Source organism: Lepidochelys kempii, chromosome 11, assembly GCF_965140285.1.
Source record: "Lepidochelys kempii isolate rLepKem1 chromosome 11, rLepKem1.hap1, whole genome shotgun sequence".
NCBI classification, from domain to species: Eukaryota; Metazoa; Chordata; order Testudines; family Cheloniidae; genus Lepidochelys; species Lepidochelys kempii.
Window position 1 is genome coordinate 32,232,290 of NC_136390.1, and position 25,328 is coordinate 32,257,617.

The 25,328-nt window shown below is 42.9% G+C and overlaps 1 protein-coding gene and 1 long non-coding RNA gene across 9 annotated transcripts in view; one reads left to right on the forward strand and one right to left on the reverse strand.

Annotated features, from left to right (window-relative positions):
• Positions 1-1,808: 1,808 nt before the first annotated feature.
• LOC140895564 (uncharacterized) lies at positions 1,809-17,911 on the reverse strand. Its single transcript, XR_012154265.2, has 3 exons — positions 17,499-17,911; positions 8,337-8,500; positions 1,809-2,123 (listed from the first exon to the last, which is right to left on the reverse strand). It is a non-coding gene; the product is annotated as an uncharacterized LOC140895564 (long non-coding RNA).
• TANC1 (tetratricopeptide repeat, ankyrin repeat and coiled-coil containing 1) overlaps positions 14,535-25,328 on the forward strand; it is a 216,265-nt gene continuing 205,471 nt past the window's right edge. For 4 of the 8 annotated variants that reach the window (XM_073305541.1, XM_073305549.1, XM_073305547.1 and 1 more), the window contains exon 1: positions 18,034-18,123. Coding sequence is in view for 1 of the 8 variants with exons in the window: in XM_073305550.2 (XP_073161651.1) it covers positions 18,007-18,123 (117 nt within the window). In the remaining 7 variants the exon portion in view is untranslated. Of the gene's footprint in view, positions 14,784-17,775; positions 17,885-17,926; positions 18,124-18,206; positions 18,373-25,328 lie in introns of those variants that run through there. The other 4 variants (XM_073305546.2, XM_073305545.2, XM_073305550.2 and 1 more) reach the window with 4 other exon arrangements.

Here is a 25,328-nt window from a genome sequence, read left to right on the forward strand (position 1 = left end):
TGGCACAGAATTCCCCCAAGGACAGATTTTACAGATTTCCTCTTTCTGGTGCCGCTTCCTGGTCCCTGCACTCCCCTGTTCAGTTCTGGCACAATTTAGAGCCTTAGGACTGTGCTAAATTACACCCAGTTATCAGAGGTCCCAAGGATCCTTTCCAGAATGTAAGGATCACCTAGAGGTACCTTGGTCTTCTTACTTTCCTCTGGGAATGCCTCCTGTACCAGGAGCCGGGAACTGGGGGGCATAAAGTTACTATGCTGGCTTTGAGCTACCCCGGAAATCCCTCTGTCTGGAGGGACTTTCCCAGTAACCAATTAATCCATCACTGCAGCTCTCCTTCATTGCTGAAGTGGCATAAATTCCTATGTTTTTAATCTCTCTTCCCCTCCCAGAAGCTAATGTCACGTCCAAAAGGTGCTGATGATGGACTTCCACTTGCAAAAATAAAGGAGCCAGTGCTTCTTCTATTTTTTTCTATTTTTATAAGTATAATCAACAGGCTTTGGTAGAGTTAATCCTGATTTAAATGGTTTTAAATTCAAGAGGAGAATAAGACCCAAAACTATATTTTGGGATTAGAGTAGTGGTGAAGAGAATGTATGAAATGACTGAGGCGAGGGCTACACTACAGCTTAGGTCGATATAATTTATGTCGCTTAGGAATCTGAGTAAGCCACCCAACCCACAAGCAACGTAAGTTACACTGACCTAAGAGCCAGTGTGGCTAACGCTATGTCGGTGGGAGAGCTTCTCCTGCAAACACAGCTCCCGGAGAACTCTCTCCCATCCCCTTAGCGTGTCTGCTCTAGCACTGCTACAAAGTGGCGGGTGAAGCTGCACTGCTGTAAACTCGCTAGTGTAGCCATGGAAGCAGTCACAGTCATACCTCCACTACTGTGATGTAAAATTTGTAATTCTGCTCAGTCAAAAAATTGTCTCTTCAAGATTTATCTTGACTCCCGTTACCTATTGTCTAGCGTAGACATAGTCTCTGCTGTTTACTTTTTATCTGCTTTTTATGTTCTCCCTCTTTCTAATTTCCATAAATAAACTTTGATTTGTTTATAAGTGGAGTTAACGGCTGTTTTGGGGAACAATCAGTGGGAGCCAAAGCAATGGTCTGTGCAGGAGAGAGGGAGTGGAGGGTACCAAAGAGTTGGTAAGTCTCCCTGATTCTGAGCGCTGGCTAGCCCCAATGCAACTGAGTTGCTGCTAGGTTGTTCTAAGTTGCACCACTGATTTAGGGTCTTTAATGGATCCTATGCCGGTAGAGGAGTGATATAGTGGAGCTCTGCACTGCTACAGTCTCTCCCTGCTCCCAACATACCCCTTCCTCCCCTTGCTCTCTATATTGGAGGAGGAGGGGACCACAAGCAAAGAAGCTAGCTGCATGCAATTATACATTGCAAGGAATTCCCCTTCAGAAGGGGAATTACCTGATGGGCATTTGTGGCCAGATTATGGTCACTGTGTGCACCCTGAGAAGTACGAAGGGGCTGTAATGCAGTAGAGATTCAGTCCCAGTAATGACCCCTCCCACCGCCCACAACCTAGCCTCCACTGTCCAAAGAGGGGGTGAGATGGGATAGACGTTTCAGTCAAAGGATGGGCACAAGTGTCCCAGTCTCGACTCACTTCTGCTAAATCACTAATTGCAGTAGAGCTGGTTGAACTTTTTTCACAATTAATATAAATCAGAAGCTAGGAACTGTAGAAAATTGATAAGGGAAGCAAAGGGACACAAGGAGAACCATATGCCAACAGAATTAAGGGCATAAGGACTTTATTATTTATTTATATTACTTAAAATAATAACTAAACAACTTATTGACAATGTATGAAAATGACAGAGAAATTTGCATATTTTTTTGAACTTCCAGGATTGTTCAGCTCTTCTCCCTGTTCCTGGCCAATGGGAGCTTCAGGGGCGGTGCTTGCAGGCAGGAGCAGTGCGCGGAGGGAGACCCCTGCCTCCCCCCCAACAGGACTGCGTTTGCCACTTCCAGGAGCGGTGTGGGGCTGGGGCAGTCAGGGAGCCCAGCTGCACCACCGGAGATCACAATTGACTGGGAGATTCTTTAGGATTGACCAGTTGATTGCGATCAGCTGGTTGGTGACCATTGCTATAAACAATGCAGAGTGAACAAAAATGAAATATTCTTGTCAATGTCCTTTTCATTTTTAACTTTTCATGACAAATATATTTCCCCCTGCCTGATTTTCTTTCATCATCTTGACAGATGGAATAACAGCAATATATTATAGTTTAATTCTTATAGTGGTTTGTCATCTATAAACCTCAAAACACTTTACACAAATGGGTAAGACCTCAAGCCAAGTACCAATGAATTCCATGGAAAAAACCACCAAGGGAATTCAGTAAATACTGAGTTGGTTACTGAAGGTGAAATTTACCTCTGTTCAGAGGGTCTGCTTAATTCCCTCATTAGTCCTGTTTGAAGATTTTAAGTGATGCATAGGCCTTGTGCTGGCCTTATGCACAAGTATGAATTTTACCCTTTACAAGGCAATGGCTCTGTCTCTAAGCTCAGGGAATTCATAGTTTAGTCAGTTCATGATGGAGATATGATGGAGTATGGCAGCAACCATAAAACTATGCTTTTAGTAATATTGGAATAAGTCTTTGATTCATATGTAATATTGTAATTTAAGTGTATGGATTCATTGAAGACTTATAGAAGAATAGACAACAATTTGACATTCTCCCACAGATGGAATGAGAAAAAAAATCTAAGTCATGAAACTATTAATAAAAAAATATAAACAGCTTTACATAAGAACGTATCCCCTTGAGTCTGTCAAGCTCATGCTTCCAACCTTGAAAAAATGAACACCAAAGTACAAAGCCATTCCCAGCATATGAACCTTCCCCCAATATTAAAAATATATATACAGATCAAGATACACTGTAAAGTGTGTGTTACATCATCTTCTAGTGACTGGTCCACATACGTATAAGATAAGGCACCTGTTATAACTCCCAACTAAGCTCTCCTTTAGTTGAAGTGGCAGAGGTCTGGTTTGGGATCTCAATCAGGGTTCTAATTCCAGTTTTTTCTGTGTAATTTATATTGTAATTGTGTCTCTTGTTACATAACCCCCATAAAAAGTTCACAGTCAAGCAGGTAAATATGCTTTGAGAGCCCAATAATGCATTCTTGCAAAAATGTCTGTCCTCCCTGGTTGACACTCCTTGGGGTGCTGCTGTTCCTTATTTTCCCTTTCTGCAGCTCATAGACTACCCTCTCCTGTCCTCTTTGGTATTTACAGGATGAGTGCTGGTCTAGCAGACTTCCCAGTGGTCATTTTTGTATTGCCATGATACATAGTTTTTCTGGTGTAGGGTGTGTACGGTGGGATCTTTCACATACTGCCAATGATCTATCAGTCTTGCCTCTGGTTTTCTAGCTTTCCAGGGCATCAAGCTTTCTGGATAGAGAGGGAGCCGCCAAGTCAGTTTTCTACAGAAGACTTTATTATACTAGGCAGGTACTTGGTATCCATTTTCACAGTCTTCTGCAACTACTGAGACAAAGAAATTATAGTCTTCCTTTTACTCAGTGGCTGGTTTCCTCTTATGCAGTGGACACATGCTGAGATTGATGGATTCAGCTCTCTGACAGCCCTGTTTATTATTGATGGTACTGGATACACACTGTTAACTGACTCCATATCTCACTGATCTCAAGATCTTACATGATCTTGAGAGGTCTAGGTCTTCATATTCAGTATTTAACAAATACTCTGGTGTTCATTATTAGTTTGGGGATATGGAAAATATATATTCTGATTATACAACAATACAATTTACTCTTCACTGGAGCATAAATGATTAATTAAACAATTTATTTCACCTTCAAATATTAGGGCACTTTCTATATCTTATTGTGTTTGTCATGGAAAATTACTTTTGGAAGGTTCAGTCTAGTGCTCCAGAAGCCTTTGTTAACAAGAGATTGGAAAATGGAAGGACAGTCTTTTTATTCTGCGTTTGTACAGTGCCTACTACAACAAGGACCTGGTCTGTGACTAGGGCCCTAAGGTGCTACATTAATAAAGTGGATTGAGGGGAATGGAGGGAAGGGGAAAGGAGACTAAGAAAAGAGGAGAGGCTAAGATTCTGAAGTTTTTGGGAGCACTTCAGACTCTAGCAGAGGCTAATTTTAAACTTGTTTTTCTTATTTACTGAGAGTTAAGTGGACATTATTCAAAGGACATGTTATTGATTCAGTCATGTCTAAAGAATCTTTTGATAAAAGATTAGAGAGACAAGGTGGGTGAGGTAATATCTTTCACTGGATCAACGAAATATATTATCTCACCCACATTGTCTCTTTAAAGTGCTGGAACCCACATGGCTATAACTGCACTTCAGAGAAGATTAACATTAGCTGTTAATTATACCTGCCTTTTTTATGCCACAAGATGTTGCTGTTCGCCTACAATTTATACAGCTTCCACCAGTTGAGCTGTCCAGTGATGACATTATAGTATCCTCCTATCACTGAGCCATTCTTTTTAATCCACACACAAATTTTATTGCAACAATTTTAAAGAGCAAGCATTAAAAGGAAAGATGTAGTTCTTTCAGTATCATGCTAGGGTTTACACAAACCACAGAGGACTTGACCCAAAAAATGAAATATAAACCTATATACCACATCATTTATGGGGGGGGGAGGGGAAGGGGGAAATCACATTTCTTCTTACCATTCCTAGTATCTACCCACACATACAATCTTCATATTTGAACAAGTTAATTACAAATGAAATATGATCCAAATAAATTAGTGGCAAACATACTACACTGGCACTGAATTCAGAGGAGTAGATTTCAGAATCATGCTATTTTGCAGATCCCATTGTATTATACATTTCTAACAGAACAATCTCAACATCAAACTATTTGAATATAATACAGGTATTTTGGAGGGAGATGCAGGCAGTGAGATTTTAGGAGATTTATGAAAACGCAAAATAAAATGTTTGTGTGCAGTGTTGTGGTATCAGTGTTGGTTCCAGGATATTAGAAACAAGGATGAGGTAATGTCTTTTATTGGACCAACTTCTGTTAGTGAGAGAGACAAGCTATTGAGCTTGCACAGAGCTCTTCTATGGGTCTCTCTCCCCAACATAAGTTGGTCCAATAAAAGATATTACTTCACACACTTCGTGCCTATAATAAATATGTACATTTTAAAAGGCAAAATGATTTCTCAGCAGCACTTCTTCATAATCTGCTCTAGTCACTATCAGAGTTAACATAGACTGGTGCATGTAGATCTATTGAAGGTTGGATATAGCAGTTCAAAGTCAACACTGATGTAAACAGACACAACTTCATTGACTGCACCCATTTACACCAAGTCTGAATTTGGTCCAGTTTCTCCTCTGCCATTAATTTATTTCTAACTGTTGTTTCAGAAGTTCTTTTTTGTAACATCAAGATACAAAAGTGCAAGTGCTTTGGAGGATAGCATTAAAATTCAAAATGATCTGGACAAACTGGAGAAATGGTCTGAAATAAATAGGATTAAATTCAATAAGGACAAATGCAAAGTACTCCACCTAGAAGGGAACAATCAGTTGTACACTTACAAAATGGGAAATGACTGCCTAGGAAGGAATACTGTGGAAAGGGATCTCAGGGTCATAGTGGATCACAAGGATCACACAATATGAGTCAACAGTGTAACACTGTTGCAAAAAAAGCAAACATCATTCTGGGATGTATTAGCAGGAGTTTTGTAAGCAAGACACAAGTAGTAATTCTTTCGCTCTACTCCACGCTGATTAGGCCTCAGCTGGAGTATTGTGTCCAGTTCTGGGAGCCACATTTTAGGAAAGATGTGGACAAATTGGAGAAAGTCTGGAGAAGAGAAATAAAAATGATTAAAGGTCTAGAAAACATGACCTATGAGGGAAGATTGAAAAAAATGGGTTTGTTTAGTCCGGAGAAGAGAAGACTGAGAGGGGACATGATGACAGTTTTCAAGTACATAAAAGGTTGTTACAAGGGGGAGGGAGAAAAATTGTTCTCCTTAACTTCTGAGGATAGGACAAGAAGCAATCGGCTTAAATTGCAGCAAGGGAGGTTTAGGTTGAACAGTTAGGAAAAACTTCCTGTCAGGGTAATTAAGCACTGCAATAAAGTGCCTTAGAATCTCCATCATTGAAGATTTTTAAAAGCAGGTTAGACAAACACCTGTCAGGAATAGTCTAGATAATACTTAGTCCTCTTCATGTCCCTTCCAGTCCTATGATTCTATGTATTTGTATGACGCATTTTCAGTCTGGCTGCATTCAGGAGGTCGGGCTTCAAGATGGTTGTGTTGAAGGGAGGCCTTTGTTAACTTCAGAAACTACATGGATCTGACATCAGCAGCTCTACAGGACCGAAGATGCCCTCTGGTTAAGGGATTTAGAAGACTTGTTGGAAAACTGGAATTTATATTTTCTAAAGTTAGTAGGTCAAAATTGGCTTGTCTACACTACACAGCTTTTAGCAACACGGCTGTGTCGTTACAGCCATGCCGCTAAAAATTGGGCAGTGTAGCACTGTTTGTCGGCTCTCCTGCCAACAAAAAACTTCCTCCCCCCAATGAGTGGTGTTTGCATTGTTGGCAGGAGAGTGCTCCTGCCAACAATGCACTGTTCATACCAGCACTTGTCGCGGCAAAACTTTTGTCTTCTGGGGGGTGGAGGGAAGGTTTAACTCCTCTGAAAGACAAAAGTTTTGTCATTCAATTGCCATTGTAGACATAGCCTAAGAGCTTCACTGAGGAAGCTAGTAGAATTAGTAAGATGATGATGATCTCTCTCTATATATCAGAAACAATGGCGTCCAAGGTCTGTATTAGCAGCTAAGAAGATCAGTCTTTCCTTCAAGACTAATAAATTTCTAGATACATCTCAGTGGAGCAACGGACTAAATATTGCAAGTAGCTATTTATAATCGTATATGGGACCTTATTGCAGATACGCATGTGGACTGATGATTAAAGAAATTAATGGTGCTCTTGATAAACTTCTTAATCAAACAGAAACACTAACATAGGATTAAAAATTGTGTGGGAGTTTGATGTAATTAATGGAATCTTTGCAATGATGGAAAGTCATCTTAAATACCATTAAGAAGATTCTGAAGCTAACTTAGATTAGATGATTTTTGGATACAATAGATGTGGTGTCACTTCTTACATTCAGCAACATATTTTCTCCAGATTTGATGGCACATTTATTTAAAAAAGCCACAGAAGGAAAGAAAGACTGAGCAAGACTATATGGCACTTTTCCTTTCACATTTCCTGGCTGCATTTATCTTGTCTTTCTATTTATGTATTTAAATTTGGTACTAAAAAAAGCACTGAAACAGAAGGTGCAAGCAACCTGGCAATAACTAGACTTACAGTAACCACCCTACACCATTAATACTGGTACACAAATCAAACTAATTCTCCAAGAGAGTAGCATAGAATAATCAAATAGAAGTATCTGTCAAGAATGATGGCTTGCAGCTGCACCTACCTAGTCTCTAGGCACAGTGCCACCCAGAGGATTCAGGGGACCTGGGGCAAAGCAATTTCGCGGGCCCCTTCCACAAAAAAAAGTTGCAATACTTTTGTATAGTATAGTATATTGCCCTGGGGCCTGGGGCAAATTGCCCCACTTGCCCCCGAGCGGCTCTGTCTAGGCAGCCTATGAGCACAGCTGAGCCACAGCAGGGCTGTCTTATTGGCTGCTGAAGTCAGCAAGTCCACTTTTAAGCCCAACAGCAACAACCAATCTCTGGCTGCTTAATGCCCATGCCTGCAGCTGTGATCTCTTCTGTGTCTGTCTTCCCCAGCCCTGATCCTGCCTTGTTGCCAGCCTTGTTCCCGCCTAGCCCAGCCTAGTCCAGTCCATTCCACTCCACTCCAGCCCTGATTCCCGGTTCCTGACTCTGACATTTGGCGCTGTTCCTGGACGCTGACTCCAGCTCTGACTAGTAGGCAAGACTGCCTATGTCTTGGTTTGTGACAGTAACAACTAATCTCAGCCAGCAGACAACAGAAAAGGAAAACTCAAGAAAAAATTCCACCCCCAAACCTTACCCAGGAACTTCCCCCATCCATCTTTAAGAACATGGTTTTTGGTCCTGTCGACTGAGTTTTGTGTGTCACAGACTGTGTTTAAGGGCTTAGATCCTGGTGGTGTCTATTGCTGTTAAACATAGTATAGAGGACTGTGTGTGAGTGCGCTGGGGGCATGCCTATGACTTTCCTTCCACTGTGACCAGTTGTGTCAAACTGTACTGGGAGGAGAGAATGCTACACCTTTTCAGAAGGAGCAGCAGGGATCATTGCTGTGTGCGCTTTCCCCAGCTCACTTGAAGGATTTCTTCTGCCCTACATAGACATCATGCCTCCAGCCACCACCAAAAGGGCACTGAACTTTCTCTTTCCCGTGCAGCTTACGATCTGGGATCCTTCATTTGTCCCTAAAATCAAAAACAAATATAAAAAAAACACAAAGTATTTGTAACAAATCTTTGAAAGAATACTCCCCAACCCTCATTTATTTCCAGTATGGCTTTCTGATGGACACAATCACTGGCAGGGAGGAAGGATCATGGTAGCAATGAACTTCTCAACTACACCCTGATAGGACTAAATTAACATAACCATAAGAATGGATTATCGTTTGTTACATCTGAGAAAGTCCAAAGGGCCCTTTTTGAGACCTTCTTTCTCTAGAGACTCTTAGAAATCTAAATGAACACATCTACCCTGCCCATCTGTATGTTGGACCCATGCCACAGATGTGGCTAATTCCTGAAAGGCAAAAATGAAATTGTAGGAATTATAAAACATCATTGTTCATAAGCATGGTTGTCCTTGTTAACAGTTTTACCGATTATTTTTTCAGTTAAATGTTTCCAGTGCTTCTAATTTTTCAAGGAGACTCAAAGATTTTTTTACATCTGGGGAATTTCCTCAGGATAGGGCTTAATTTTCTACTAATCAAAATCATTTGGCACTACTGAAAATAAATTGGAAGCAGAGTTTTCCACTTATTAATTGATTTCCAGACATATAACTGTTGCTTCTTCAAATTGAAAACATTTGCCTTTCCATTACTCTGATGTTTATCCATCAGTCTTCACTATTCTTTGAGTACTTATAAAAATGTCACATACAGTAAGTTTGTGATAAACTTTGGGTTCAAGAAATTCCTCCTGTTTGGAGCATGACTTTCTTCTAAACTCTGTACCATGGATGTTCTTCTGTAATCTGCTCATCTCTTAGATATGTGTGTTTGGTATGTCCCAAAGCAGAAACTTTGAGCTAGTACTACTGACACTCTTCACTAAGGCCTCACTTTTACAAAGCACTTAAGCACCTTCTTAAGATTAAGCACATTTTAAGTCTATCTCTATTCAGCAAAGCATTTAAGCACATGCTTCAGAATATTGCTGAACTGGGGCCAATGCTAAGTAAATGCACTGCTTTTGCCGTGTATGTACCATCCATAAGCAATGAAATTCTGCAAGTCACTAGATCTTATACATCTCTTATTTCCTCCTTAGATATCAATCATTCCTTGTGAAATCAGATTCATAAGTGAGAGACTGCCAAGATAAAATATAGGGCAAAGTTCATCTAATAATTTCTGTCTCCTGATCAAGATTCTAGATATAATCAGTTTTTTGATACTGAGAAGAGGATACGGAACGGAAAGGAGAGGAAGGGAGCCTAGCAAAGCATAATGACAAGTTTCAGAGTAGCAGCCATGTCAGCTCTCGTCCCCTAATGCCCCTACTCTACTTGCGCTACGTTGATGACATCTTCATCATCTGGACCCATGGAAAAGAAGCCCTTGAGGAATTCCACCATGATTTCAACAATTTCCATCCCACCATCAACCTCAGCCTGGACCAGTCCACACAAGAGATCCACTTCCTGGACACTATGGTGCTAATAAGCGATGGTCACATAAACACCACCCTATATCAAACCTACTGACCGCTATTCCTACCTACATGCCTCCAGCTTTCATCCAGACCACACCACACGATCCATTGTCTACAGCCAAGCTCTACGATACAACCGCATTTGCTCCAACCCCTCAGACAGAGACAAACACCTATAAGATCTCTATCAAGCGTTCTTACAACTGCAATACCCACCTGCTGAAGTGAAGAAACAGACTGACAGAGCCAGAAGAGTACCCAGAAGTCACCTACTACAGGACAGGCCCAACAAAGAAAGTAACAGAACGCCACTAGCCATCACCTTCAGCCCCCAACTAAAACCTCTGCAGCGCATCATCAAAGATCTACAACTTATCCTGAAGGATGACCCATCACTCTCACAGATCTTGGGAGACAGGCCAGTCCTTGCTTAAAGACAGCCCCCCAACCTGAAGCAAATACTCACCAGCAACCACATACCACACAACAGAACCACTAACCCAGGAACCTTGCAACAAAGCCCATTGCCAACTGTGTCCACATAACTATTCAGGGGACACCATCATAGGGCCTAATCACATCAGCCACACTATCAGAGGCTCGTTCACCTGCACATCTACCAATGTGATATATGCCATCATGTGCCAGCAATGCCCCCCTGCCATGTACATTGGTCAAACTGGACAGTCTCTACGTAAAAGAATAAATGGACACAAATCAGACGTCAAGAATTATAACATTCAAAAACCAGTCGGAGAACACTTCAATCTCTCTGGTCACTCGATTTCTGACCTAAAAGTGACTATTCTTCAACAAAAAAACTTCAAAAACAGACTCCAGCGAGAGACTGCTGAATTGGAATTAATTTGCAAACTGGATACAATTAACTTAGGCTTGAATAAAGACTGGGAGTGGATGGGTCATTACACAATGTAAAACTATTTCCTCATGTTTATTCCCCTCCACCCAACTGTTCCTCAGACGTTCTTGTCAACTGCTGGAAATGGCCCAGCTTGATTATCACTACAAAAGGTCTCCCCCCCGCCCGCCCGTGTCCTGCTGGAAATAGCCCACCTTAAGTGATCACTCTGGTTACAGTGTGTATGGTAACACCCATTGTTTCATGTTCTCTATGTATATAAATCTCCCCACTGTATTTTCCACTGAATGCATCCGATGAAGTGAGCTGTAGCTCACGAAAGCTTATGCTCAAATAAATTTGTTAGTCTCTAAGGTGCCACAAGTACTCCTTTTCTTTTAGCAAAGCATAGAATCTGGATGACTCCAGTCGATTGGCTTGATCATGTTCTTGATATCTTGTTGTTATAGCCTTATTTTGTAATAACTTTGCTGCCACTAATTGTGTTGTTATATTGCTTTTTCTTCTAGTAGCCCTTCCAAAGCGATGGAATCTCTAGAGTGGCAAAAGGCAATAGATTAACTACTCTAGCAGGAATAGGGAAAGCCATGCAATCACTGGAGATAAAAGGACTTTAAAATCAGTGAGCCAAATCCTGTCCTCAGATAATCACCTACAGCAAAATTTAGCCCACTTAGTCCTTTAGGAATCTGAGCACCCAGATCAGCCCTTACTGACTGAATACAGAAAGGATGTAGCTTTGTCCTTAGGACTCATGGATTCAATGATTTTCACATTTTAAAATATTTATTAATGATTTTTACCGCTTAAAGACTCTTGCATCTAGGCAAGCAGATATAACAGTGTCAGGTGATCCATTTGATGAGGCAGATGAGGGCTGCCAAGTTAAAACCTGAGCTGCGTGGAAAAACTAAGAGTAAGTAGGAAATCTCACAGACCCCATGATTTGTCACAGGGGCTCATGTATTCCAAGCAGGAGGCTACTGGTGGTGCGTTCATTAACAGGCAGCTGCCATGAGTTACATGCAATCAAGTATATCTTAACAATTTAATTTTCCAATAAAAAGAGATTTTAATTAAAATAATGGTATCTATGAATTAGTATTTTTTACAATAAATTCATTATTTTTGTCTTTTTCCGTAACAGACTAACTTATGTAAATTGCCACCACAAACCAGTCCCCCTACTCGGATGTTATTTAGTCCCACTGCAGAAAGTGAGCAAGAACTTCTGTAATCAACTAGCTTTTTTGCACTCCCTCTACTGGATGGAAGGTGAGAAATTTGTTAAAGTGTTTACAGTGTAATATATTGATGGTCACCTAGGAATTTAGGGTTGTGGTCACTATGCTGCAAACCATGGCCTCTTGGAGCTTCACCCTGGAATAGAACCCACATCCCACTTGCTCTGGAAGTACAGGTCCTGCTACTTTAACTAAAGTGTCAGCAGTATGTAGGACATGTGACACACTGTCCAGCAACTCTTACTCCATCCAATAGTGGGTAGTGGAGTACATATACACTCTAGCCAGTTCATTATATGTTCCCTGTGTGACCAGGTAAATTAGAGGATTTACTCTAGCCTGCTGCGGTAGATCCCTATAATATCTGGAACTTAAGATCGTGGGTTCTGTTTCTCACGCTTTATGTGTGTATTTGGCTGTTTCTGACCAGAATATCTCTGGCTGTATGTGTTCATGGATTGTAACACTTGCATGAACTGAATAGTGACACTTAATTTCTTTTTTTTTTTTTTCAGAGAAGTTTAGTACCCATTGCTTCTTTTCTGGTTCATAAGAGCAACAACAACAAAAAACACCACTGCCTACCCCACCCCCAACCCAGCCTACAAAAAATGTACAAAAGTTAAATAAAGAATTAACATTAATGTGCAATTAACTCAAAAAAGGAAAAAGAGAATATGATGGGCCACTTAAGTCTCATCTTGCAGTACAGTATTTCTGACTTGACTTTGCTTTAAGCGCCATATTCATTGTCAGCTTTTGTTCTGGAGCATTTTATGAGGTTTTCAGTTTTCTTAGTTTATTTCCAAGCACTGACTGTTCCAGTGTGTGATCATTGATGTTGACCCTAGCTCAAGATGAGTTTTTAAATAGAAAAATGTAAGAACTTGGGTGTAGGCAGGCATACACACCCACAAAATACAGTTTTATCCCCTAAGGGCAACAATTCCTGTGGTGTAATGACAGGGTTTTATTTGTTATCTTTCCTCTGTATGCCTTGCAGAAATGAAGTGCTGGCAGACTGGCAGTAAAGCAAAATTTACTAGCACCCTGTTCTCTGAAGTGCTGTCTGCCAGGCCAGGCCTTGCACAGAGGTCAAGTTTCTGGTAAATTTCACTTTGCTGCCAACCTGTACACAGAGCAAACAGAACAGAGAACTGGAGGGGGTTGGGAAAGAGTAGACATAACAGGAGCAAGGGTTGGGAGAGGAGAAGCAACAGAGGTATCAGAACTGGAAAAGAGAGGATGAAAGAAACTGTAGGGAGCACATTATTAATTGGAAAAAATTATCAAACAGAGTGACATTTAGAGTTTTTTAGTTAATGTTTATTATTTTTATTATTTATACAGTGCCATAGGTTTGCATGGTATGCTAAAGCCAAAAAAGATAAATTCTGCCTCCAGGAGCTTAAAATTTGCTGCCTGTTCCTGCAAACACTTACTCATATACATAATTATTTGCGTGTATTCCGTATAGAGAAAGTGTTGCAGGAGATGAATTGCAATTCTGCAAATCCTCATGCATATGACTCACTTGATATGTGTGACTGGTGTTACTACTGAAGTCACTGAGACTCTGCACAGGGATCTGGTCATGCAGAAGAGCTTTCAGGATTGGAGTCATAGTATTTACCGATCACAAAGTAGTTTAACAAAGATATTATTTGTAACTTTATTTTATGTTTTATTTTCATTTTTGTGTTTTTCTCTTGTAAAGTCAATAAAAATATATTTTATTAAGAAATTTTCAGTAAGTCAACAATCTTCTAACAAAAAGTACATAGATGGGGTGGAACTAGGCAGAATAAAGCAGCTGCATCTAAAAAATAGCCCAACAAAACCAAAAGAAATAGAACTGAAACAGCAGCTAAAGATGTGAGCCCAAAATCAGAAGCAAAAATTTAGTGAAAATGGACAAAGACAGAGCAAAGAAATCCGATTTCTTAGCTCCCTGGGCCCCCATGTTGCTAGTCAGTCTGCTGCAGTATTTATCATCTCAGGATGAGGCTCTTGGTGATCAGAACAGCTCTTTAAAAACCTTGAGAGCTTGCATAATAAATTTGAGGATATAAGGGGAGCCATAACCTCTGTGGAACAAAGCTGGAAAATCCATTGGCTCAGACAAATTATCTGAACAACTGAGTTGAAGGGGCAGACGGGGAAATAGTGCAAGTGGAAAAACAGCTTTGGACACAACTCCTCCCATGAGGAAGCTACTGATGAGAGGAAAGATTTTTTTTTTTTTGTGATCAAACGTATTACTGTACTGAAAGACAAGTAGAGAACCTTCACAATCAAGCTACAGCTAAAAATATCTGGTCTTGAGCTTCCCTGTGGAACAGCAGGACCTAAATCCAATTGACTTTATTCTTAATAGTATCCCAAAGCTCCTTGACTTAGATAGAGAGGACTATCACATTATTCAGCAATACTTCAGGATCCTGACCAGGAACACATCACAGAACACTGGACTTGTAAGTCTCGTGGTTTCTTGTTTCAGATTTCAGACACAAAGAATTGTAAAGGCTGCCAGATCCAAGAAAGACATCTCCTTTGAGGGACAGAAAATCTCCTTTTTTCCAGAGATAGGCCCAATCACACAAGCAAAATGGAGGGAATGGAATGTGATCAACAATGATTCTCTACAGGAAGGAAGAGAAGCTGATGTACTGTATCCAGCCATATGGTGAGTTGTGCACAACAACCTGTCCTTATTTTGGGATAATTTTTCAGCTACTAAGCTGTTAGAGAAAGTCAAAATGAAAACACAAGCAGCAGATAAAATTTAACTGCATCATGGTTAGGACACTAACACTCCTTGTTTCTATTTTGTTTTGTTTTTCTATTACCACATATGGCATTCATGTTTAAATATTCTGGTGGGGTGTAACTTTTGTAAATAATCCTATGACATGTTTATCAACACATCCATGGGCTCTATCCTAAACCTTTTACTGGCATAGTGGAAAGGCTATGTGTACACCGTGGCAAACTGGATGTTTTGGCACTCTAATGGTTATTCAGCAGCTTCATTAAGATTAAAAAAGTATGTTTTTAATTAATTAAAGATGAAAATTAATAACTCAGTCTGCACAGGAATCCCCTATTTTTTATATTAAATTCAGTTTATTTTCCTCTGTTTCCACATTTTCAAGGTCCTGCAAAAATTTTTATTGATAATGAATAATAGCATAATAGTAGAAATTGCATGGGGTGAAATTGGTATCTAGGCAGGGAATAGTTGGGGTTTGTGGTACCTGCAGAGGTGTGGGAGGCAGTTTGGGATTGTGGGATTAGAACATTAGATGGATGTTTCTGCTAAAATTATCAACTATGAAATAGCTAATGATGACATTTAAATTGCCATCACTAACATTATGTTTTCACTGTACAAAAAAGATGTTTTACATCAAGATCTAGCTCGAAATAGCTATCCTGATGTAAATCCTAGTGCAGATAAATCATAGAATATCAGGGTTAGAAGGGACCTCAGGAGGTCATCTAGTCCAACCCCCTGCTCAAAGCAAGACCAATCCCCAATTTTTGCTCTAGATCCCTAAATGGCCCCCTCAAGGATTGAACTCAGAACCCTGGGTTTAGCAGGCCAACACTCAACCCACTGAACTATCCCTCCCCATCACCTGCTGATAAGGCACTATAGTGTTTATCTTGTTTAAAGTAACCCGCAGATGGGGGTACAGAGTTGGCCTCTACTTGTTACATTGAGGTAAAAGCTACCTATACCTTGTTTACACAAGGATTTTACATCAAAATAGCTATCTCGAGTTAGATATCTCAATGTAAAAACACACCTATTTTTGCAGTAAAGATGTAGCTTGTGTTTCAGAGTTAAAACCTTACTAGAATGATTGTAGCAATTCACGCCCTGGGCTCAGACTGTTTTAGGCTGTCCTTAGATACATCCGTACATCAGTACGTTCAGAATAGTGCTCCCCTTGACCTCAGTTGCAGTTGTGAAGGCTCAGTACTTCTGCAAATCAGACCAGGAGTCTCAAGTTGGGCATTCAGAAAATGAGGAGAACACAGATAGTGGCCATTTGTGGAATGTCTAGTTCGAGCAACTTGCTCAGCAGCACACAGGAACTTTGCAGCAGAGGCAATGATAGAATCCAGTTCTCCAGCATGGCATTCAACTCTCACACACACATTCCCAGCCCCGCTAACTCTCTACAAATCCACTCTCTGGCTTATCTTTTCTCTTCCTTCAGCTCTCTTATTCGCTACACACCTTCCAACTTCTGCAACAAATGAAGGAAGGGGTGTACAGATAATAGCCTCAATAACTACATGACCTCATTTCATTCCGTGACCACTGTCCATTCTGTGCAGTGAAAATAAAGTGTTGGGCAATCTTAGCCATAGGTCATCACTGCCTCTGCCAACTATAATAGCTACATGGTAGGTCAAACCCACCTTCTTCAATGTTCAGTGTAACAGAGTAATTCCAACCTGTGGGTTGTGACCCCAAATGGTGTTGAAGTATCAGGAGATGAGGTTTTGATGATCCTCAGTGTGCAGAGGATGCCATTTTGCTCCACTCAGCATGACTTCTCTTGTGTGGTGCCTGTGAGGTCATACTCTGTGGAAGACACCATTTTCCTCTACCAAATGGCATCCTCCACAGAGCTTGACATCACGTGCACCTTACATATGAGGTCATGCTATGTGGAAGATGCCATTTTGAAGGGGAAAATGGTGTCCTACATGAGGTGTCACCTCACACATACAGTGCATGTGAGGTCATACTGTACAGCGGATGCCATGTAGTTCGTCTAAATGGTGTCCTCCCTAGTGTCTAGGGTCCCAGGAGGAAATAATTAATTAAAATGGGGTCAGGCCAGCAAAAGCTTTGGGAACCCCTGCAAAGCTTCCTACTTGCTTTCAAACAAACAAAAATAAAAATGGGAGAAAACAGGATTATAGAATAAAAAGTATTAAGACGTTATGAAAGGTGATACAAATATATTTGAATTGAAACAGAAACAAACAGCATAGGCCTGTGAAGACTCAGTGATTGGAGGGAGATACCATCACATTTGGGTTGATTTTAAAGCAGTTTTTGAAGTTTCATCCTCTAATAATGAAGAATTTTTGCACTGTATTTCACTGAGACTTTAAAAATCTTCCCTTTTTTGTAATCTGCACTATCCAAATTATCTGGCTATGGTGTATTACTTTATAGCACTGATAATGTGTGACATATGACAGCAGTGAACACCAGGGCACACACACCAGTTAGAACACAGATATAACATACAACACACACCTGAACAAGAACATGCAGTGCAGGAAAGTTAAGAAGGTATAATTACAACAAGCATCATACACAAGTTCATAACATGGAACACTGAGAGAAGGTAACAACAACATGATAACTCACAGATTAACAGCAGCGGGCAACCCACAAGTCCGGGTGCAAATGATTTTTTCCCCGGGTGACCCCATCGGCTAGCCTTATTCTTTTAAATTTGCATTTGGCTTCTGTTTTGCATTGCTGATGTTAAGGATAGGAGGACGGGCAAGGCAAACCCTAGCTGGGACCCTCGCTACAGCAAAACCAGCCTGGCTGAGTCCCACTAGCGCTGCTCATCGCTCCCAATAGCTCCCTTATGGGTTGCCTCTTTCCAAGCAGTAGTAACTTTGGACCCTGAGGGCAGGGCTCTGTTTGCAGACGCAGCCCCGCAGAGGGGCTGCTCAGGGATCTCACGGGCCCAGCCCCGGACCGGAGGTGGGAGGCTGCAAGGCAGAGCATCGGGCGTATTTGGCGTAAGCTGGGTGCTATTCAGGAGCTCTCTCCCCTCCCCCAGCAGGAGTCTGTCCGTTCGGGGGAGGGAGGCGGCCGTAGGGAGACTGCGTAAGGCGGCGGTTGTTGTTGCCGCCTGCTTCCAATGAGCTCATCCCGCTGGCTGCCTGCGGAGGAGCCCAGCTCGGGACGCACCGAGGGCCCGGCAGAGGGGCCCGAGGTGGCAGAGGGGTTGAGGAGGCGGCCCCCGCGGGGAAGGGAGGTAAGTGCCCTCGCCGCCGCTCGAGCGGTGCCCCTCGCCGCGGAGGGTTTGCCGGGGCTGGGTGGGGCTGGAAAGTGTGTGTGAAAGTTTCAGGCTGGGAATGTGCATGGGCAAGTCTGTGCCCCTGGGAGCCCGGCTCCGCCGCTTCCTGCCCCGCCGCGGCTCCGCGCGTGGGGCCCCGGCCTGGGCGGGGGAGGAGGAAACCTGAGGGGGCTCCTGGCGCTTAACAGCAGGGCGCTCTGCTAACAGGTAACTGGCGGGTGGAGGCGCTAAGCTCTGACTCTGCTGAGCGGCAACGCTGGGCACGGGCCTGGGGGGGCCTGGGGCTGGCGCCTGGGCACGGGTCTGGGGGGAGGGCTGAGGCTGGGGCTGGCGCCTGGGCACGGGTCTGGGGGGGGGCTGGGGCTGGCTCCTGGGCACGGGTCTGGGGGGGGGGGGGCTGGGGCTGGCTCCTGGGCACGGGTCTGGGGGGGGGGGGGGGGGCTGGGGCTGGCTCCTGGGCACGGGTCTGGGGGGGGGGCTGGGGCTGGCGCCTGGGCACGGGTCTGGGGGGGGGCTGGGGCTGGCGCCTGGGCACGGGTCTGGGGGGGGGGCTGGGGCTGGCGCCTGGGCACGGGTCTGGGGGGGGGGCTGGGGCTGGCGCCTGGGCACGGGTCTGGGGGGGGGGCTGGGGCTGGCGCCTGGGCACGGGTCTGGGGGGGGGGCTGGGGCTGGCGCCTGGGCACGGGTCTGGGGGGGGGCTGGGGCTGAGGCTGGCTCCTGGGCACGGGTCTGGGGGGGGGCTGGGGCTGGCTCCTGGGCACGGGTCTGGGGGGGGGCTGGGGCTGGCTCCTGGGCACGGGTCTGGGGGGGGGGCTGGGGCTGGCGCCTGGGCACGGGTCTGGGGGGGGGCTGGGGCTGGCGCCTGGGCACGGGTCTGGGGGGGGGGGCTGAGGTTGGGGCTGGCGCCTGGGCACGGGTCTGGGGGGGGGGCTGAGGTTGGGGCTGGCGCCTGGGCACGGGTCTGGGGGGGGGGCTGAGGCTGGGGCTGGCGCCTGGGCACGGGTCTGGGGGTGGGGCTGAGGCTGGGGCTGGCGCCTGGGCACGGGTCTGGGGGTGGGGCTGAGGCAGGGGCTGGCGCCTGGGCACGGGTCTGGGGGTGGGGCTGAGGCTGGGGCTGGCGCCTGGGCACGGGTCTGGGGGTGGGGCTGAGGCTGGGGCTGGCGCCTGGGCACGGGTCTGGGGGTGGGGCTGAGGCTGGGGCTGGCGCCTGGGCACGGGTCTGGGGGTGGGGCTGAGGCTGGGGCTGGCGCCTGGGCACGGGTCTGGGGGTGGGGCTGAGGCTGGGGCTGGCGCCTGGGCACGGGTCTGGGGGTGGGGCTGAGGCTGGGGCTGGCGCCTGGGCACGGGTCTGGGGGTGGGGCTGAGGCTGGGGCTGGCGCCTGGGCATGGGTCAGGGGGGGCTGAGGCTGGGGCTGGCACCTGGGCATGGTTCGGGGGTGCAGGGCTGGGGCTGGCTCCTGAACACTGGCACTGGGGGACTGGGGCTGGCGTCTGGGTACGATATGGGTGAGTGGTCTGGGGAGCCTGGGCACGGTGGGGGGGGGCTGGGGCTGTCACCTGGGCACGGTATTGGAAGGAAGAGGGTGGGTGAGGGCAGTGGCTGGCCCCTGCACTTGGGATGGGCCAGGCTGGGCTGGAGTTGGCATGTGGACACTGTATGGGCCTGGCCTCAGACTGGCGGGTGGACATAGTATATGGGGGGCAGACACATGGACAAAGTTTTGCGGCAGAGGATAGGTTGGGGCAGACCTCTGGACGTAGTACTGGTGGGAAGCCGGGCTGGTACCTTTACCCTGTTTGTTTGTTTTTTGGCGGGGGGGGGAGGAGGGGAGTGTTGGGGCTGACACCTGGGCAGAATTTGGGGGTTGGGGAGCTGAGCTCTGCCTGGCGTTTTGGCATAGGTGGGATATGGGAAAGGGAAAAGGAGGGCCATTGATGGAAATAGCCTTGCCTTTGCTCAGGCATTGTTGGGATGGGGGGCAAAAAAGCAGGTGTTGGTTGTAGCTTGGACTGGCATCTGGTGCAGTGAGGGAACAGTGATGTTAAGAAGCCTTGTCCCTTTCCAAACTGAAAGCTGAAGGCTCCTATTTGTGCAGTTTTTATAGAATCATCGTGTCCATGGATTTTACTCACAAGGACATGGCTTACCCCTATCTTTTAGTTCAGGATTTTTCTGATGTTTCCAGGAGAACAAATAAAATCTACTTTCTGCTTAGCCTGGGAACGACTCTGAAATCAAGAAATCTTGGTCTGATAATGTTTGCTCTGTTTTTAATTGATATTTGAGGGAGGGGTAGTTAAGAAGCTTACAAAATTGCTTTGCATTTGTTTCATCAAGTATATACAGCAACTGCAGCCACATAGAAAGAATGGGCATATGCCACCATGCCATGTGACATGCTGCTGTCTTTCCCTATTGTTAAAAGATAAACTGAGCTACCCCAAAGGAGGATATGAAGTGTTTTGTGGCAGCATGGGGGAGAAGGCAGGACTTTCAGTTAGTACCATCTCTTAATAAAGAAAAAGGTGAATATCAAAGATGGCTTTGTTGCCTGAATTTGTGAATCCAGGTCTCATAATCTCATCCTAACTAAAAAGAATAAAAAGATATGTTAGCTGATGAGTTACTGTGCATTTGCGGCTCTCAACATAATCTTCCATGAACTGAAAGGCATGGCATGAAACCAAATAGGAATAGAAATCATATTGGATTTGTTTCTTTAACATGTATTTCACATAATTTTCTGTAACCTCATTGTAATGACTTAACACTTCTGATGTCAGTAACTGGCATAGAAAGAGTGAAATAACTCTCTTTGTGTGGTGAATGGAGGGAAATCTGGGTTTTATGTGAATAAGTGTACTTGGAAATAGAACACAGCTGAAAGGTGTACTTCTGTGGGAAGGGGGCTAGGAAGAAGGGAGTCCGGCTCATCTAGTTTTTGATACTGATTTTGTTCCTGTCATGTGACATCTGCCAAAGTGACACTTTTGTAATCTACTTTGGAAGCGAATTATCCTGGTTGGCAAAGCAAGTGTGCTACTGCTTTACTACTGGGAAACCTGAGATTTCTTTTTACAGAAGACTTGTATGATTGGTAGGAGTGAAAGAATTTGCAAGCGACAGGAAGGTGCTCATTTATAGTATTTGAGTCCTTTACTCATCCAGACTATTTAAAGAGTCTTAAACTGGGTAATCACGTTGCATGTCAATTGTTTTTAAAGTTCCTACATCAGCCAAAAATTTTGGTGGCTATTGTCTTTAAATATATCCTGATGGCTTTAATTTTAAAAGTATCTGGAAGTAAGGGAAATAAATGTGGTATCTTACATCCTTCAGAATTTCCTCCCAGTGTAGTTTCTGATACATAACTGCCAAAAATGAACCTATTCAGAGATTTCCTAATTGTTGTGATTTGACAATAGGTGATGGGGAAATAGTGTCATTATTAAATTATGTTAGGAAAGCAAGTGAATACATGTGAATAAGCTTTAGGTTATCTGTGTAAACATACAGGTATGGGAATGTATATGCGGTTTCAGAGTAGCAGCTGTGTTAGTCCGTATCTGCAAAAAGAAAAAGAGTACTTGTGGCACCTTAGAGACTAACAAATTTATTTGAGCATAAGCTTTCGTGAGCTGCAGCTCTGATGAATCCGATGAAGTGAGCTGTAGCTCACGAAAGCTTATGCTCAAATAAATGTTAGTCTCTAAGGTGCCACAAGTACTCCTTTTCTTTTTATATGAGGTTTGTTTATCTGAATGCTATAATGTGCGAGCTGTCCAGCTTTCTTGGTTTAGTTAACCAGTGGAATGTCCAAATGATGATAAATTATGTCCACTCTAGAGCCCAAACATATTTGGTTCATAGCCAAGCTTGCTCAGCTTCCCATAACAGCTTGTATAAAGAGACATTTTGTCTCTCCAACCACAGTCTTGTAGTTGGTGCCATGGCAACTTTGTGATCTGATGGTATTATTTTAAAGACATCTGAGCAATCTCCACTGAATGCATCCGATGAAGTGAGCTGTAGCTCACGAAAGCTTATGCTCAAATAAATTTGTTAGTCTCTGAGGTGCCACAAGTACTCCTTTTCTTTTTGCGAATACAGACTAACACGGCTGCTACTCTGAATCGTTTTCTTAACTGAACTGTTCACTTTTTCTTTTATAGAATTTCATATTATCAGGATGAATACTTTCCTTGGCAACAAAATGTTAATCAACAACTCTTCAAACTCACATCTTTATAAGAATATGATCATGGCCTGTTGTGACTCCTATTAACACTGCTAGAAGTTAAAGTTTATGTCAGTGGTAGTATTCTAAACACCTAATTTTGCTCTAAAGGTTTTCTTTCGGCTAAAAGATGGTATTCAAAGCCTCTAACACTGTTTTTTCTTTTATCTTCTAGAAAATGGGAGGAAAAGTCAGTTTAGATGTTAATTACGAGAGTGTGCCTCACCCCTCCCCAAAAAAACAAAATAGATAATGGATGGATTGGTTGTTTGGGGTGGTGGTGTTTTTTTTTTTTTTTTTTGGTATTGCTCTGAGTTCTTTTGCCTTAACATGAAGGTTGGCAAGCTATTTATCCTGCACACTATAGTAATTGGGTATAAAAATACACATATATATCCTTTTACCTAACAAATATCTAATTTTTTTATATTTAAAGTAGTGTGCAGATACAAGAGGCATTGTCATGCTTCAGATTGTAGGCACTCCAAAGTAGTCATTGGGGCTTACTGTATCTCTAGTTTGTGGATGAAGAAAAGGAATGATGTGAAACAAGGACTGAATCACACCAACAAGTGGATAATTCTCAGAGACCATTTCATTTTTTATTTAACTACTCTTTTTGAAATGGGGGATTTTAAAAACTATCTGGGTAGAAAGGGATTGTAAACTCTGATCTCGCCTCATGCCCTCCTAAAGAAGGGAGGTAGATAGAGGCATCAGTTTCCTAATATGCACAATAATCAACACTTTCTATCGCACTGGCAACTTTAGGATGCCTACTCTTTATTGTATTGTTTTTATTGCTCTTTCACGATTGTTTTTTAACGTGTTTGGTGGAGCCTTTTGTCACTGTAAATCAGAGAAATTTTGTAAGGAGACACTCCAACACTTGTACCTGGTTATAATATAATTCATGGTTGTATGGTGCTGAAACATACATCCAAGGATCTCAAAATGCTCTGTCAACATCAATAACTTACGTCTCGCAGCACCCCTTTTAGATATCCCTAATTTATATTGGATGAAACCAAGGGACATTGGCTAAGTGACTTGCCCAAGGTCTCACAGTCTGTGGCAGAATCTAAAGTAGAACCCAGATTACCTTGAGTCCAATAATTCAGCAAAATACCATCTTTTCCCCTTGATCTCTTCATTTTTGAATTTTATTGCAACACCTAAACTAACATCCTGCCTTTTGCTTTTCTGTCCAATGGCTTCATAAAGAGACCGGTCCAGTAAAAAAATCGGAAATACATTACAAGCAGATTTTTCAGATCAGATGATACACATATTGTGGGCTTTTTAATTTGTTTTTAAAAATTCCTTTTCATTGGACTAATACAGTTGCTTGCCACTTTTACATCTTAAACTGGAAAACTTATCCATCTTATCTTAGTGTGCATTTATACAACTTGATTTGGTGGTATGCCATCAGCACTTTCTATTTTTTTTTTTTTTTTTTACTATCAGTATAAAATAAAATTATGATATGGTTTATCTAGCTAAATGCTCTACATTTCTACAAGGTAACTTTTTGATTGTTAAACTTTTAAAAGACATGCTTGATGCTTAAAGTATTTTGGAAGTATGACACCAGTGGAGGTAACACTAGCATTGGAAAACTAGGCGATTCCATTAAAGGGACACCTTAAACTAACCTTTAGCAATCAGCTAACTGCTTTATCAGAAACTGGATTTTTGTATTCTCTAAGTAATGTCCTGAACTACTTTATTAAAAATTCCTTTTTAAAAAAAAGTTGTTCTCTGCTTCCCTGCTGGTGTTCATAAGAGGTTTTTATAATTAATTTTTTCCCTCCAGCAAGGGAGAGAGTGACTGTATCCAAAGTGGTGTCAAATATGTAAAATTGGGATTTTATCAAAGGAGTGGAAGAAAGTTAGGCTCCCTGCTCTCATTGAACACCCTTTTAGGCTCCTTAGAAAATCCCTGCCAAAACTGTAAGCTCTTGAGGCCAGGGACTCTCATCATTTTGTGTTTGTACAGTGACTAACATAATGGAATCCTGGTCTGTGACTGGAGTTTCTAAGCCCCACTGCAATACAAACAATAGGTGAAAATAAGAAAGTAAATGGAAAATAGGGACCTTTTTAAATCTAATTTTCAGTTCTAGTAATCTTTGGTGTTATATAGAACCACAGTGGATACAAAATTACAATAAAGTGTGGATTTGTGGTCTCCCCCCTTTCCCTTCCACTGTTCTGTGTTTCTTTAAAAGCTGGAACTGGTAAATTATGTAACTCTGCTGATTCTGCGTTGCGCGTTTCCTAGATTCACTCTGAAGTCAGTGAAGTTACACCCACTTGCAACAGTGGAATTATGTTAGTTCTGAATTGGGCCTTTGGTATATATGTTGCTTTCTGACTGGAGTCCCAAGCATTGTTTCATTTACATCTTTTTTTTGTTTGTTTTCAAGCAGTTCTTCCACAAAGACTGTCAGTGTTAATCTACCAAAGAAAAGTGTACAACATAAAAATGAATAAGTGATATCTACTTGACTATGAGATTTGATTATCATGTCAGCAGTACTGCTGTTGAGTCAGTAGAAATTACTTGTATGAGTAGGGGCTACTCATGTGTGATAAGGGCCTACTCCTGCAGCCCCTTAAATCATAAGCACCTTGGGACAGTGATAGTGTGTGTCTTTGTGTTTACTCCACACTGAGCACACTAGTATTGCAATAATCAGACCACAAAAGGGTAAAATGAGTTGTTCTGACATCCACTGTGAATTTCTTTAACTTCAAGTTGGGCTGTGTGCGTGCATGTGTGCAGGTTGTTATGGTTTACTTTATTGTGTGTATGGCATTATGATAGATCTCTAAAAGTTACAATTTTGAAATGCGGGAGAGAATGATTGATTTATAAGGAATGTAGCCATTTACTTTAATTCTGCTGCTTTCCATAAA